Source organism: Porites lutea, chromosome 7, assembly GCF_958299795.1.
Source record: "Porites lutea chromosome 7, jaPorLute2.1, whole genome shotgun sequence".
Lineage (NCBI taxonomy): Eukaryota > Metazoa > Cnidaria > Anthozoa > Scleractinia > Poritidae > Porites > Porites lutea.
The window spans coordinates 3,691,160-3,708,457 of NC_133207.1; the positions used below are offsets into that span (position 1 = coordinate 3,691,160).

Consider the following 17,298-nt stretch of genomic DNA (forward strand, 5'->3'; position numbering starts at 1 on the left):
TCTGGAAAATTAAATGTGTTTTATTACTATCAGAGTATGACTTCTACTTACCCTGTGGTTATCTGTGTTAGGTTACAATGACTAAGAGTACTAAATAAAAATATTGGTTTTAAGGCAACTCAGGTTTCTGCATGACATTATTTTGTTCTGTTTATCTAGAGAATTACTGTAGATGACTGATTTGTTGCTAATAATGATACAGTGTAGTTTAAAATTTGCTTATCCAGGGCAGGAAAAAAATTAAAACCCACCTGTCCATGGTAATGTGGTTCTAACTTAGTTCTTGTCTATAATAAGTCATATTTGTAGATATTTTGTGCAAAATTAGTATAGTTATAAATAACATGATTTGTAATGATTTTCAGCATAAATACTACAGTTGTATACTTCAAAATTATGTAATTTCAAGAGCTGTTAGGCGAGTGAAATTTGAGACAATTTTGAAATATAGGGGTGGCGAATGGTAAAATCCGAGACTAGCCGAGACGCCGAGACCCTAGCTAGAAATCCGAGCCCGAGACTCTTTGGTAAAAAGTTTCGAGACTCAAAAAAAGTAAAGACAAACCATGCAAAAACGAGACTTCGAGACTTATCAAAAACGCTTCCGAGATTTCGAGATCCTGTTAAAATTTTCCGAGACCCACGTTTTTCGAGGTACCATTCGCCACCCCTAAATATCATGAGTGGTATTTTATGCCAAGTATCAGGTACAAATTATGCTATTATTAATTTTGTTTTTCACTACCCGTAAAGGTTTTGTAATTTTCACACGTAGGTAATAATTTCAATTTAAGCTGAAATACCACTGTTCTAAGCCAATCAAATTGCAGAAATTTCTCAAGTAGTAGTATAAAAAGAGTAATATTTTAATGAGGGTAATTGCAGTACAGTAGAACCCATACTCTTTGGACAGCCGAATATAATGGACAGTTTTAATTGCCCCACCAAAAGGTCATACATATTTTCTCTAAAAATAACCTGCCTAATACAGACACCACTAAATATTGACAGCAGATACTTTTCCGTGTATATATAACAGTGAAACCTCTATTAAGTAGACACCCTCTATTAAGTGGACACTTGGGAAGATCCCGAAGGTGTCCGCTTAATAGAGGTTTCACAGTACTAAAATATTTTTATTATCCATCATCAATCCAGCTTTACAAGGATTTCTTTTCTGTGCACTGTTCATACTGACTGGATATCTTATCAATGAAAACCTAATAGAAATGGCAAGTGACTTCTACTTTAGCCAGAATTTCATCCGATTGCTTAGAGTCGTTTTCTCCTCTCAGCAACGTCTGAATCGACTGGCCGTTAATGCCGTCAAGTGACATCACTACTCCTTTGCCTTAATTCATGCAAAAAGTAAAACATGATTTTCAAGTGGCAAACCGAGAAATATCGCTTGGAAATGTCAGCATGATACAGAATTGCTTTACTTTTTTCAATCGTAATTAATGTTTAACATTCAAACTATCAACTGCATGCAGTACAGCTCTGAACCGGTTGTAATTCCATAATCAAACACGGTCGCAATCATGCAATGAAATGAATACACACGGAACACTTAGTTAAAAAACACAATGATTTGCTTTAATTAAAAAGAAGCTATTTGGTCCTTAACGAAGGAAAAAAACAAGGAAACAAGAAAGAACAGCTAATAGAATCATTACTCTTGACAGTGAAAATAGCAAGAAGGTCGAATAATAAAACGACATCTTACACATGAAATTTTCAGAATTTTACCTGTGTTTTCACAATTCTTCTGAAATCTCGGCACCTTAGTTAAACAAGACAAAAATCAACTTTGCCATTACAAGACAACTGAGCCAGTCCAGTATTGTCATGCTAGGATCCCGGGTGGAATTTTTCCAAGTAATCATGCTTGCCAGGCAGCCCGGTGAATGAACCACGCGAGGAACATGCACACACCTTCCAATCTCTATATAAAGCTGGTGGCTGTGGGATGGCCCTTTTCATGCAATACCGGGATAAAAGTCACCTCAGCAAAGCTATCCAGTCCTGCTCATGTGTTCAGGCCGCTATTGTGAGTTGCATCGTAACGCAGTTTGCATGTGAAAGCTTTGGAATTTGCCGCTTTTGTGGTTAGTGTATGAGAGAAGTCGACTTGATCTAAAGGTTATTGTTTTCTCAATAAGATTTTAAGAAATCACCTCCTTTCCAAACATATGCAATGAAATTGTGCATCACTCAAAGTCAAAAGTAACAGGCTAATGTCTACTAGCTCCAAAAAAAATTATCAAACGGCCGAAATACGTGACCACTCATCCCATCCTCATTTTCCCCACTGAAACAATCCCATATTCATCTTATGCACGATCACGGAACTTTCTGTCATTGCATGACATCTACTTTGACTCTTAACACTGAGGGCAAAAATATTGTCAAACTCTTGGCTATAAGCCAAACCCATCAATTCCACAGTGTGATTTAATTCAATGTTTCATACTACCAACAATTAAAAAATATTCAGTACTTCTAAAACTCAAACAACACATAAAGCAATTGCGAATGGATACAAATACCCAAAAAATTGGCCGGCTAAATGATAACATCATATCAAAAAGCAGAGCTATTTCCTGTAGTATGATATTTGAAATGTCATTCCTCATGAACGCATTTTTGTAAACACCGGACAGAAAGCATGAAAATGGCTTAAACTCTTAGGTGTGATCCAAACCTGTCTTAAATTCCAAAGATTTTTGACAGATTTAATCGCTGAATTTAATACTTCCAAATTTCTGAAAAAACCGGCCGTAATAACAAAGGTAAGCTTCAGATTAAGTTCATCTCTTCCTCGACATTGAAAATTATTCCTGCTTTGCTTTAACATGTTCATCACCTTTAATTCCTTCGTCTACACACTTTTGGGAATTGCTTTTCTTTGTTGCAAGGTTTTTGAGATCGTAAAAGTGGGATCAAGTATGTACCCTGTTAGCAGAGCTTTCTTTCCAGTGTGCCTTTTATTTTGCATGAGACATTCGCATGGCAGACATTTGCGTCGCTTGGGTTGTTTACATTCACACATATTGCGTGCCTATTGGAACTTTGAATCAAAACAAGCGATCTTGATTACTTAATTTGGGCAACATGCAAATAATAATTAATGTTCTTGCTTATGGTTTAGTTTTCTCACACCTGATTGGCCTTTTTTCTTGCAACACAATAACATTCCAGAAATATTTCTGGTGTTCACGGTTTTCCCAGTCCCACTATAACTGAGAAAGGCAAAAGGTGCTCAAATTTCAGATTTCTATGAGATTTAAATTCAGACAAGAATGCTCTTAAAAATCGGTGTCTCACTTGCTTGGAGCTCATTGTCTGCTCCTAGGTTTTTGTGCAAATTTGCCCTTAAAAAATTATATCTTTGCTGTTATTTACAGCTCTACACCTATAACCTACACCTCATTGGAAAGGGTCAAAAATACCCTTTCAAAAAAATTATTTTGGCCTCAGGAAACCCATAATATTTTGCCAAAAAAAGAGTATATTTCCAATAATTATTTTCAAAGTTTATGGCTTTGTACACCCCTGGGCATTTGTCCATCATTTGTCATCTTTTTCTCGGAGAATCTCTGCCCGGGGGTGGGGCATTTGTCAAATCTTCTAGAAGCTGTTAGCGTCATTCTTCTTTCAATATATGGGCCCAGTTGGAAGTGACTGATGCATATTACAGAGTTCCCATAAATATGGTATTTGCAGCTTACGTACTGCCAAAGTACAGTTTTGGTGTTGTCCCGGGGTGGGTCATTTGTACCCCATTTTTAAGCCCCACTGTGGGGTATTTGCAGCTTTTCCCAAACAAAATGCCAAATACCCGACAAATGCCCGGGTGGGGGGGGGGGGGGGGGAATGGGCATGCTTGGAATTGATTGAGCCATTAATAAAGAATGTAATTTGCCAGGAAGGTTGTCTATTTTGTGTGATATATAATATCTAAACAAAACAGCCCGAAAATCGTTCGAAAATATAGAGCAACTAGGAATTTTGTACCAATTTATTTTCTGACGCTACATAATGCTAATGACATTAAAGCTAACTGGCATAATTAAATTTAACACTCGTGGTTTTCTGTTTACCTTCAAAAGACGCTTTAATTTATAGTTTTTCATCGAAATATCGGGTTAAAAACAAGCACATCTGAATTTACAGATAGAATTCATCAAAATAAGCAAGGCTTTGAAGGCAAAAAGCTAAGCGGGAAGGAATTCGTCCCGTTTGAAGAGTACCAGAGAGTATCTGCGGTAGACATAGCCGGTTCGGCGATTCTTACTGTTTTCTTACCTGGATTTTCGCGTTTATCTTGCTTGTTATCCCCCAGAATCCGTCAAAATAATTTGCTGGACTTGAATTTGGTCAAAATGCGTTGATACAAGCTTTCATGGTCATTCGTCGCAAAACCCGCAACAAAATCCTAGCCGCACTTCTCACTTTGTAAAAAAATCGTTGCGTTACGCTAATAACCGACCGGGGACTGGAACTAGCCACATAATTGGGCAAAATTTGTGAGCCAAATTTGGAGTAACAGGGGGGTAACGCAAAGTTTTGCGAATTTTTTTCGTTAAAGGTCCTGAAACTCCTATATTTACAGGACTGGGAGACAATTTATGAGTCTCGATGCTTACGCAAGCAAGACTAAATATGATTTGTAATGCAGCGAAGAAATAATTACGTGACTGCAAACTGCATCATGTCCAGATGTGAAGTATTTTAGAGTTCTTCTTGATCATTTTCTTACCAATGATTTCAATAGTTCTTGTGCACTAGCCAAAATTCTTGATGTTATGATAGACGGTGAGATGTCTTTCCCAGAAGGCGAAATTCCGAGGAGGCAGTCTCGTAACTCGCGCCTAACCAAAGGAAAGTACTTACAGGTGAAATATACAGTCAGTATGTCAGATGCTTGAACAGGGGCCGCCAGGAATCAGTGGGTAATAATGACCTTTCTATTGTTTGCGCCCGGAAGTAACGGATGGTTTAGCGTAAATTCTGTTGACAACCGGTGAGGGAAACAGGCGGAATGAGTTGCGAAATGGCATATGGCATCGCTTGCGGAATGACATAATTATGTGGAATGTGATATATGCAGAATGACCCAAAAGTAATAAATTAAACAGAAAAGTGCGTCATTTTTTGGCACCAATCAATTTGCAAACCCAGCCGCTGTTTTAATGTTGACATACGATGACAATCAAAGAGCCACGAAGGCTCATTGTCGATTAGCCTTTTCCGCATGCGCACAGCCACAAAGATTCTTCTTGCCTCATTCTCGACTCCAGTGTTCTTTGAAAAGGACAAATGCTAAATGTTAGATGCGAAAAAGTGAATGTACATTCTACTGGACTTAAAGGTCGAATTCGAAAACTTGACTGCTGCTTATGAAAAGCTGAATGTCGAAGGCGAAAACTTGAATGTTGCATAAATCAACGTTGAATGTTGAATGCAAAGACGTTGAATCGCGGGTGCAAACTCTCAAACACAAAATGTAGAATAGATTGTGCAAAGTACAATGTAAAATGGAACATTGAATTTTGGCGGGAATGGAACGCCATAGACTTGGAGCCATTGGCGACGAGGAAAGCGTTAATGGCTTATGCATTTGAAAATTTAATTACCTGAAGAACATTGGCCATTTCGGAGTTGCGTAGGGAACTGGGGAGGGTTTCAAATTTAAACTAATCGATAAACTGACACCACGATTTAAAAGGTCAAGTTGAGATTGGTCGAAAGAGAGAAAAAGGAAGAAGTGGCGCTGTTTTAAACTCCATTTCCCTTCGATTGGTCAAAGGAAGGGAAATTTTTAAGAACCACATTCAAGTTCAACACAAGGAACCTCCATCTCGACAAAAGGAGCTAAAACCAAATGTTTCTATTTCTATTGTATATAAATCATTTACCTGTATATTATACTATCTACTATTTATAATTGTAGTATAATCATTAACCACTTAACTAATTTTTAGATCATGGATGACGTAGTCATGCCATGGGCTTTTGGAGGCACTCGAATGGCACTCGATCACTCACTCACTCACTCGATTCTCATTAATTTATTCATTAAAGTCAAATTAAACACTTTACTGTTACCTCCTTTACTTAGTATTAGTTTTGTTCCAAGTGCCTTTTACGCATATGTTTGGCATATTCTAGAGGGTACTAGTAAGGGGTACATTTTTTCCCGACACAAAAGAGTAGCCAGCTGAAGATGGGTTTTGTATAAATGGAAATACCGTAAAATTCCGAAAATAAGCCCCTCCATGTATAAGCCCCTCCAAATATAAGCCCCCCAAACCGGTAACGCAAAAAACCCTCAGTTAAATCGCCCCTCCAAATATGAGCCCCCCGGGGGCTTGTACTTGGAAAATTGCCCTCAATTACAAAGTAAAACAAAGGAAAAACAATAAATTTACTTCCAACTGTAAGGCTAGCCCTATCGATTGTGAAACGCAAATTTCCCTCCTTAGATAAGCCCCTCCTGATATAAGCCCCTCCAAAAATAAGCCCCTCATAAAGGGCCTTTGAAAAATATAAGCCCCAGGACTTATTTTCGGAATTTTACGGTATTCTAAAGAATACTGACAATATCATCTGCATGGAATGATGGACTTGGAATTGTTAAAAGGGCTTTGAAATAATTAAGCGTGGATCATTGTTGTATATTTGGGCGAATTGTGCACATTTGTTCCCGATATTACTTGATATGGAGAAGATGCCCGGAGAAGGCTATCGACAGGAGTCTGAAAGAACCATCGAAGCCTGAATATGGGATTTCGTAAAGATCCCCGAATTGTAAAGCGACGTTGACCGTCACATGAGGAAGCAAATTATTTTACAAGTAAAAAGCGTTAAATAAAATGCTGCACCGATAACAAGTTTCTAGAATATTCAGGTGCACATGCAATCGGACATTCAACTGTGTCGGGTTTGGATTCCTAAGGTCAGAAGACTCAGAACACGTACAGCTTCGGGCAAGGATAAGCGTGAGTGCTATAGAGATGGCAAAAAGTTACCGAAGAAATGCTGACGAAATACGAAATGCTTTTCCGGAAAACCGACACTGTATGCCAAAAAGCAGATGCCAAAAACCAAATGCTAAAGAATGTAAACATGATCTATCAACACAGAGAAAGTCATGAAATATAAAAAAAAGAACTAAGGAGGATCCCTTCCGGAAAGTGAATATGTTACAGTGCCCAAGCAGTTAAAAAAAAATGAATTTCAAAACGGAATGTTTCTCAAGCCTTCCTGAGTTACTATAAATAGAGGTGATAATCTTCCACATTCGGTTGTCAACAATAACGAAATTTAATCACAAAATTCAAGAGCAGAGGCACTTTACACCCATGCTCGTTTACGATTCAATTCATCCATGAGCTAGCTCGCTCCTAGGAGCCTTTAATTTGATTTAAATTTTGGGAGCCGTTAAAAGAAATTTTCTGTCGGTATCAGGAATGCTAATTTTGTTAGCCGAAATATTGGCCTATGAATAAATCAACCCTTTGCCGTAGTGCCAGCCTTGCATTCAGTTTTGTTTCAAATGTAAGACTAATTAGGCACCTCAATACTGGTAAATTTTCTCGCCAGGAACCCATAAATTCCAAAATCGAACTCTTGATAAATTCTCTTTTCTGCTTAAGTCAATTTGTACAAAAATCAAATGAAAAGAAAATTTAAAATTTGGGTCTTCTCGATCTGTTCTCTTAAACATCGTCAAACATCATCTTTTAGTCAACGTTTTAGAAGAAAAATAGACAAGGAAAAAATTCTTATTTTGAGCCAAAACAAGAGCCCACATGGGAAGTTAATCTGCCTAAAGCCATGACGTAACCTGATCAAAAATAAAACACAAACAACGGTGATAAACATTTTGACAGAAGTATATGCATATGCTTCTGATTTTGAACTGTCGCATTTTGATATAAACTCGATGTTTCGTATGCTAGTCTTCATAAAAGGTCCTTTGGTCCATTTTTCCACACTAAAACATCGTAAAACATCTTTTTTTGGTCCTTCTTCCTTCACTGTCTTTACTATTCAATAGGATATTTATAAAATTGACGTTTTCGTCTCCCATAATGAATTGGAGGTCAGGGGTCACGCCTTAAGGTCCTTTGCCCGTCACACGTTTCACTTTTACAAGACAAACACGTTTTCCGAGAATTAGAGGATATCGATTGTGCTTTCGACTCTACAAATTTTGCTTTTGGCGATTGCACGATATTTTTTCGTCTGAGGAATAAAAGACAGAGTATTCACGTTGAAGATGCCAGGTATCCAATCGTTTGCAGTGATCTACTTTTTTTTGGCAGGCTTCTGTTGCATTTCTATGGGCGTCGATCAGTGCATCCCCGCCGAGGGCTACGAAGGATGTGCATGCTACAGAGAAACAGTCAACAAAACGAAAGAATATGTGAACCTTCTGCCACTGAAGACGGATTCGTCAACACCAAGGTACGTTTCTTTGTCCGACTAGTGTAATCCGCGCAGCGTTTTTGTCTCGAAAAGGGGATAAGAGGATTCCATATTAGACTAGATTGAGATCAATTTTGACTTCTTACGGTTTCAGCACGCCCCAGGGCTTTTAATTTTAGTCTAATTGAGCTGACTTACACGGAGAACAGTTGTTAAGGTGAAGGAAATTGAACAAGGTTATTTGCTAACTATGGGCAAGCTAGAATGCAGAACTATTTCTGCAGAGGTCAGATGACTGGGAGGGTCTCGGGGTGGGCCTTGGGATAAACTCGAGGTGGGGATGGGGGTCCTTCCTTTATTTGGCCGGGGACGTGCTACTGGACAGGTTTTGGCACGCTTTTATTAAAATTAAACCTTAATATATCCTTACCCCCTTGAACGCTCAAAAATGTTCACACACCCACTGGAAATATTTTCATTTCTGATAAAAGTGAACAAAGTGTTGGTTCAACCTGCCTTAGAGAAATGTTCTGGGCTTTGTTCAACCCCTGGAATTTCGTCCGTTCTACGAGGGATCTGTAGATATTCAGATTTTTCTTCTCCGTTCGTTTATTCACACAAGGCATTTTACAATCTACACATGTCTTAACTCGGTGGACTCCTCGACATATATAGGCCTTTGCCGTCCAAGAGGGAAGACTGTTTGACTTAACAATCCTATTGAGTGGGGAAGTTTCCTTAGCTTTTCGGTGCATTTTGCTGTAATTTAAGTTATTTAGCTACTTGTGAATATTACTAAATAAATTGATCCTTACGTAAACACCGCAGTAACTTGGTGAGATCATATGACATATCTGTTTAATTTTTTTAGGTTTACAGTTATGGACAAGGATGGGTGGTACATATCTTACAGTCCATGCGGTGATTTCAGCGAATTTGTTGGTGAAAACATGACTGGTTATTTACCCTGTATCAAGGCCACTGTAAGTATGCATGAAAATATTTAAACAAGTCACGTTCATAGGCTGTTCAATACTAGTATAACAAATCCAATTAAAACCTTGTTCGGGTCAGAGAGGGCAAAAAAAAAAAACACACACCCTTGTAAAGCGGCACGTCCCTGAATAAGCATCCCTTGTTTACATCGGATACAACCCTTTCTCTACTATTAAGGCCATTCCCAGTTTTTTCCCAGTTTTTTCTCCTCTTCGCCCCATGTAAGGAAATCCAAGACAGTCTTGGATTCTGGACTCCTCGCCGTGGATTCCGGATTCCAGGTACTGGATTCCAGTCTTTGTCAGTGGAACTTAATTAGATTCCAGATTCCAATCCTTAATGGGATTCCGGATTCCTTGAGCTTTATTCGGGATTCCAAAGCCCAGGATTCCTCCTTCCACGACTAAAATTTCCTGGATTCCGGATTGCACAAGAAAAAATTTCCCGAATTCCGGAATCCCTTTATGGGGCGATTTCACCATCTAGCCAGGAAGTCAGGAAGCGCATTCGATGCTAAACGAAATCAATTAAGGGGACGAAGGCCTTAGCGCTAACACTGAAAACAAGCTTGATAGTATAAAAAACAAAAATAAAACATCTGGAGAATCTGTTTGGCTATTTGGGTGCACCCAAAGTAACATTTGTCTCCTCAACCGCACATTTCGTAGGTTGCGAGATGGACAAACACATCCGTCCACAGATGTGAAAGCCTGGGTAAAGATGAAAATGCAAAATTTGTGAGTACTGTCGATGGAGATGATGGAGGTTTTATCACATCAAACCTCACTTTAAAATTTAGGTATTAAATTGGGTTTAAATTCTGTGGTACTTTGTTTAAAAAATAGGTTGTTCTTTTTCCTATTACAGTCGACTCCCGATATAAAAATGATCTGAAGGGAAATGAAAATTGCTTCCAGTTAGCTGGAGGTTCGAGTTACCAAGAGTCGACTGTACTAGTCTCGACCACCATATCCAAAATGTCGTGATGGAAGTGATGGTGGTGCTGCCCCACCCAAATCCTCGGGAGTACCAGCTAGTAACCGCGCGTTGTTCCAATGTGGACCTTCTCCACTTGCTTATTTTCCTGCTAATTTCACGTGGAGTTACCCTGCTTTAATTTCTTTCGTCTCACGTGAGGACATGGAGGGTAATGGAATAGACATGACGAAATTTTCCAAGTTGTTTCATCCCCTTTGGGGGTGAAATAAGGAAATATCGAAAATTATTGAGAAATTCCCATTAAATAAGTAACCGGAGCTGCAATAAGAGAGAAAAATTGCAACGAAATCGCACAAAAATCGCCTGTGTTAACGACGATTACAATTTAATCAATTTATTGACATAATTTATAATTTTTGTTTTTCAGGAGTGGAGAAAAGGAACATCATTCTGCCATCATTTCATTAGTTTGCAACGACACTTTGCCTGAAATCAAAAGCTACTTTCGATACATCAACACATCGAATAGGCCAACTGACACCTATGTATGTATACAGATTTGAGTACTTACTTTACCATAGAACTTTTATGAATTTCGTGACAAAGCTCCTTTAATGTGACTGATGTGAACATACCCTGATGTGAGTGATGTGACGCTGTACCAACAGATAAAGGATTAAACGGTTTGACTTCCTTCGCAGACGCTCAAGCCGGAGTCACGCAAGCTCCCTGCCCGAGCTTGCGCGACTCCGGCCCAAACTGCTGTGTAGGAGACTAGTTACTGGGGAGGGGATTGTATCTAGAGTGGACTAGAGGGTGGACTCAGGGGCACGAAAGTAGCCTCCCATACAGACGCTCTTGAGGGTTCGTCACGCGTTCCTGTCCCACGTTGGGGAGGATTGCATGACGAACCAAAAAAACGTCTGCGTGAGAGGCTACAGCAAAAGAAGCCCCCTTTTTACCCCAAATACATAGAGTCAAACATCTCTTGGTTGTCCCCAGACGGTTTTATTTTTTTGTCCACAGTATCTTGAATTAACAAGCAAATGTTGCTGTCCAGGCAAATGTGGGTCTCCTCCAGGTATGAATGTAATTAAGTGTATGAACAAATAAAGTTATTCATATTCAAGGGAGTGGGGGTCATTGCAGATGTCACTTTGACAGCCTCCATGTAGAACCGCTGCCATTTTTTCACGTTTTTTAGGCAAGCATGAAGAGGTCGTGGAGCGCGAGACACGCGCCTTCCCCGTCGCGCGTGACTCGCTTTTCACGTCTGGCTCACGCTCGCCTGAAAAAGCGCAAAAATAGCCCCTATTCTGTAGGCTATTGCCATAAGGGCTTGCCAACTTTTGAGATAATAATCAAACAAACCAAAGACACAATTTGCCCTCTTTCCAGAAAGATAATAGACGTAGACTAAGCAGCCGCTACACTAACGCAAGCATACAAGGCCTGCTTCCTTTTTAAAACTTGGGGAGACTTCTTTAGTGTGACAAATCGAAGCCGTGTAGAAAACCACAATCAACTAGACCTGGGTACTACAGTTCACCACAGCTGTTACAATTACAATTGGTACATTTACTGCAATTCACCATTTTCACATTGCCCATAATAAACCCCCTGTCTCAGCACCAATCTGGGTCCCGCGCGCTTCACTCAACAGTTACAGCCTTATTGGAGGCAACTGATAGTCGGGCCTATAATATTGATATAGGTAATATTAACGCTGTTGTTTTTCTTGACCTTAAAAAGGCGTTTGACACAGTCGACCACCACATTCTATTATCTGAATTACATCTCTATTGTATAACAGATGTTTCCCATAAATGGTTCTCCTCCTTAGGTAATCGTATTCAGAAATGCGTTGTCAATGGTTCAGAATGTTGCACCCTCAAGTGTGGTATTCCCCAGGGAACAATATTATTTGCCCAATTGTCTTTTTCACTCTGTGCCAAGAATGTATGCTGATGATACCCATCCATTCCATTCAGTCTTCCCTGAACGAGAACTTGCGTAACATAAATCGCTGGCTTACCGCAAATAAATTAACGCTAAATATGACTAAAACTGAGTGCATGTTAATTGGCTCAAGCTAAAGCTTAATAATCTACATTCTCTGCCTTTGAATATAAATAAAGTTCCTATAAAACATTCTCAATGCTCTAAGTCCCTCTCGGTGTGCTTATTGACGAAAATCTAACATGGGAAAACCATGTTGACGCTTTATCTAAGAAAACTGCATCTGGTATTTAGCCTGTGAGCTCTCGGTCTGGGGAAAAAAATAGCGGAGAAAGGGAAGGGGGGAGAGAGAGGGAGATAGAGAGAGGGAGAGAGGGAGGGAGAGAAAGAGAGAGCTTTTCCTTCTCCCCAGTTCCCCGCTCGACCAAAGGCCTATTCACAGGCTACTGGTATTGAGCTGTACAACGTATCAATCATTGTTTGTCCCCTACCGCCTTGCATGATGTATATTATGGCCTTTGTCAGTCATGCCCAATACTGTCGACATGATACGAGTGGAAAAATGCTTTTCACAACTTGTACGAGCGGACAAGTTGTCTCGACTCGACAGACGGGGCTCGTGATTCCACTTGAGTTTTGAACATTTTATGACGTCATTTCTATGGTCTATAAGAGTGTAATTGTGGTCGATTTGTTAAGCTTAACACCTTCTGTAAATCGGCAACAACCTTCGATTTTCAAACTGCATAATTAGTATTTTCCTTTCTATTATTATCAAAACCTTGTATACCAGCAGTTACTTTGTAATTATTATATTAGGCTGATTTTGCAACAGGACGGGAACGTCAGTTGACGACGGGAAAGCGCGCGGAAAGGACTAAACACGATTTCCGGTGCTCAATTTGCCGCTCTGCCATTGGTCAAACCAGTTGTTTGATTTGCGAGCGCCGTCGTCAACTGACGTTCCCGTTCTGTTGCTAAATCAGCCTATTGGTCACCTTGTCGCAGTTCTTCGTCTTGCACTCTCCGTCTTTTTGTCTACCTACAATCATTTTTCTTTTCGCTTCTCCGACTGGCTGGGGGCTGGAATAGACGGGCATAAAAACATGAGTACTCCATGTTGAATTGTTATTGCGTATCAAAGGAACAAGTACCCCGACGTCTTCTAGAGCAGTGCACCTATCCTAGCCTACAAATCATTTCCGGTCGTCGCGCGCTCCTCCCCACCAGGATGGATATCTGCATTGTATCAGGCTGCTAACCCTTACATATATGTGTGTGGACTATACACATCGTAACTTCAAAAGTGCATGAAATTAATTAATATACATCCTCCGTAAAGACGGTTTATCGAGACCTCTTCTTTAAGAGACCACATCCTGCAAGCGATCACTAAGTCTCCGCATTTCGGGAGCCATGTCCAGGAAATCCAGAGTTTCTTCACTTCTTACTTAGTTCTACACTTCTCAAAGGTGTGGAAGTGTGGAAAAGTCTGACAAAGTGCGGATACAGTCATACTTTTCCCCAGTTATGAACCCCTTGTCATTCTTTACTTAGTTCAACACTTCTAAGAGGTTTAGAAGCGTGGAAACGTTAACAAAGTAAGGATAATGTCACATTTTTCCCCTAGTCACGAACCCTTTTTTATTCTTAGTTCTACATTTCACAACATTCTACATTTCACAACATTCTGACCTTGTCAGACTATTCTACACTTCTACACCTCTAAGAAGTGTAGAACTAAGTGAAGAATGACAAAGGGTTCGTGACTGGGGAAAAAGTGTGACATTACCCTTACTTTGTCTTACTTTTCCTCACTTACACACCTCTGAGAAGTGTGGAACTAAGTAAAGAATGGACATGAAATGAATTGGTATAGCTAATAGCATACCAGGAGTGATATCTCGAAATTGTTATACGTAATTTCACGAGCCGTTAGGCGAGACAACTTTGAAATATCGCAAGTGGTATTTATGGCAAATATCACGTACAAACCATGGAGTCTAATAAGGCCGTCGGTTAAGTAGCGTGAGTTATCACGATGATTTACAGGTGAGTTACCAAATCAATTTCAATATTTGCCACCCCAATGACTTGGGGTGGCAGAACCTTGAAACTCAGCGGCGAATTCAGAAGGTTGTGATGGAGTACAAGTCTTTGAATTGCCTTGTATCTGATTACATGTCTTCAAAATTCATACTATGCAGCGATTTGTTTAATTCTTATAACCTTAGAGATTCTGAAAATAAGCTTGCTGTTCCCTTGCCATGAAGCAATTAATATAGAAATAGCTTCTGCTACAGCGGGCTGTTCAGTGGAACAATTTGCCCACTGATTTTAGACAAGCAAAATCTTTGACTTGCTTTCGTAAACTGTTAACTTCTAGCTGGAACACGGCATTCATGGAAAACAGGCTTTAATTTTATAATTAATTTTATTTATTTCAACATTCACCTATTGTAAGTGCTATTACTGTTAATTCAATAGTTTGTAACTTTTTTTTAGGATATTGTATATTTGCCTGATGTTTTTACCCTTTTATAAATAAAAGTGATGATGATGATGATGATATCTTCAATTTCTTTTGGCACGACTTTCAATACAAAAGAGAAATTAGAAACAACGATCATGCATTTTATTTTTTTTTGGGGGGGGGGGAAGGGGGGCACACGGGATGCATTATGGGAAATGTGAAATGGTAAATTACTACAGTTACGACAAGGAACAGTTGCCAACAGTTGTCAAAATTACCCACAATTATGTCTCATTAACTTCTTTGATATTATTTGTTTTTAGAGCCACCTCCATCACAGTCAACAGGACCTTCCTCAGCCCCGCCTACAGGTTTGCCTTTCTTGGAACTTGTTTCTCGGTTACCCGTCGCTCCAAAAAAATTACGATATTCATATATATTTTTTTAAATTTCTCTTTCAAGGACACTCGACTGTGGTTTCTTCGAGCGTCCTCAAAACCTTTGAAATGGGCCTGCTAACGCTTGTTGCTGGAAATGTGTATACGGCGAACACCTGAGATGTGGGAAATTTACACCACAAGCCCAAGATTATCTAAACCATAAATTTGACCTTTGAGAATGATAGGACGCAACGCTTTATCCATTGAGCTAATCAATCAGGCTTACTGGAGAGCAAGCCATTGTGAGTTCGCAATATTCCCCTCATCTCGTCTCGCGCTTCGCGCAAAATGCCGTGTTTGCCTCGCTTGGCTCATAAAGCGCCTGTTATGCAGGCTAAATACCCAATGGAGGAAATGACGTAAATCGAAATACGTGAAATGAATCATATTTGGAACTGCAGATAAAGATGTGAAAGTGAACTCATGATCTTGGCAGTAGAATGAACAACCTAGGCGGATGAAAAAGAACCTGAAAACTCACAATGGCTTGCTCTACGGTTGGCTAAATTTGGTCAGTGGATAGAGCGTTGCGTCCGATCAATCGCAAAGGTCAAGGTTCGATTCCTGGCCAAGCCTGAATTTTTCAGGTTCTCTTCAGGTACATTAACGAGTTAATAAATGATTGGTGTCTTAGCCAGTATGAAAAATAGAAGTTGCAAATTGAGTAATTATGATTGTATTGGTCATACAATTATAGTATCGACTAGAAATGAAGTGCTTATATTACAGCCGATTTTTTTGTTTTGGCTACCACTACAAATAAAAATCATTTTGAAAAGTAATTAAAGAAATAAAGGAATAAAAACGTAAATTCAAAAGTCAGTAAAAGCTTTCTTCATTCATGGAATAATTCCAACAGAACGTGCTGTCAGAAGTGAGTTCGAATTGTCGAGTATTCATCTAGGCCGCCATTGTCGTCAAGATTGCCTGTGTCATTAATAAAAACATGTGCTTATTCTAAGCCAATGGTTTTCTATATTCTTTTGGGAAATAATGCACGCTTAACGGAGGTTTACAAATGGAGAATGCATGGAGCATTTCTTTGTATACTGCACACCTCAAGCCGCATAACTGGCTAAGCGACAGGTATCAGTGCCAGATTGTTACAACATGCCTCGTTAGCGATATACTCTCCCTTTCTCTGACTTTGTCCACAATTTAGCTCTTGGTCATTACTGTCAGTACAGTCGACTCTCTCTAAGACGGACACCTTTGGGACGGGCACTAGCTGTCCGTCTTAGAGAGATGTCCGGCAGGGTCCAACTCTAGGTGTCCGTTTTACAGAGGTGTCCGTCTTATAGAGGTGTCAGTTAAGAGATAGTCGACTGTAGTAGTAATGACGGACCTTGAAGAACTGCCTACAATGGACAGATATACCTCATCAGCTTTCCATTTTCGCCAGCCATTTTTTCTCAGGATTATAACTGTTAGTAGTAAATCTGTATAGAGGAGATAATGAATGGAAGCTGAAGCGAAGCCAAACAGTTTTCCTGGCTGAAGATCGCAGCCCACGAGGTGAGCTTGCAGTGACTTGCTTCGCACTGAACGGGCCGGTGAAGATAACGACGCTTCTGAAGCTAAATTGTCGTCCGTTCAGGCTACCTTTTTATCTTCGTCATTACAGTTGGCAGTAAATCTGGATTAAGTTGAGTCCAGCCATGAAGAACTAGCAGCAAACTACCAGTTGTTACAAATGGCACAATCAGCAGCCAGGGAAGGTCGTCTTTGAAATCGAGGTTAAAACTAAAAATAGGATGAATAGCATAGTTTGCACTGAAAAATATCACTTTCAATTAAGCCCTGATAAATAAGTTTCGTTTCCATCTGCTGAAACGTAGGAGCAACCGAAGAATTTTTTACGTTTTTGTGGAAAGGATGTCGCACAGGCAAACAAAACATGCCAAGCCTGTGAGAACATGCATACAGAAACCATCATGCAATTAAAATAATCGCCAGACCGTCCGTTTGTTTACTCTCAAGACAAATTTAACAACAACTTGCTCTTTTGAGAGAAAATCGTGCGTCACATAGACGATTCGAAGGATACGAATCATT

General features: G+C 39.6%; 2 protein-coding genes across 3 annotated transcripts in view; one reads left to right on the top strand and one right to left on the bottom strand.

Moving 5' to 3' along the window:
• The first annotated feature begins 8,148 nt into the window (after window positions 1–8,148).
• LOC140944202 (uncharacterized) lies at window positions 8,149–16,204 on the top strand. Of its 2 annotated transcripts, XM_073393334.1 has the most exons (7): window positions 8,154–8,475; window positions 9,308–9,419; window positions 10,101–10,231; window positions 10,799–10,916; window positions 11,398–11,452; window positions 15,127–15,174; window positions 15,266–16,204. In XM_073393334.1, exons 1-7 carry the CDS (start codon window positions 8,288–8,290, stop codon window positions 15,358–15,360), a joined length of 747 nt encoding a protein of 248 aa, XP_073249435.1. In that variant the 5' UTR covers window positions 8,154–8,287; the 3' UTR covers window positions 15,361–16,204. The 2 variants fall into 2 exon arrangements, with proteins under 2 accessions (XP_073249437.1, XP_073249435.1); XM_073393336.1 differs by lacking the exon at window positions 11,398–11,452 and having other exon boundaries at window positions 8,149–8,475.
• Window positions 16,205–16,549: 345 nt separating this feature from the next.
• LOC140944201 (uncharacterized) overlaps window positions 16,550–17,298 on the bottom strand; it is a 59,662-nt gene continuing 58,913 nt past the window's right edge. The window contains exon 15 of the mRNA XM_073393333.1: window positions 16,550–16,986. Within this exon, the coding sequence (XP_073249434.1) occupies window positions 16,842–16,986 (145 nt within the window). The 3' untranslated portion in view covers window positions 16,550–16,841. The remainder of the gene's footprint in view (window positions 16,987–17,298) is intronic.

What these genes read in the sequence shown, in the direction of transcription:
- LOC140944202 (XM_073393334.1), top strand. Translation starts at nt 8,288, where the DNA reads ATGCCAGGTATCCAATCGTTTGCAGTGATCTACTTTTTTTTGGCAGGC. An exon ending in TACCCTGTATCAAGGCCACT is followed by an intron (nt 9,420 to 10,100) that starts GTAAGTATGCAT and finishes CACATTTCGTAG; the next exon opens with GTTGCGAGATGGACAAACAC. An exon ending in TTCCTCAGCCCCGCCTACAG is followed by an intron (nt 15,175 to 15,265) that starts GTTTGCCTTTCT and finishes TTCTCTTTCAAG; the next exon opens with GACACTCGACTGTGGTTTCT.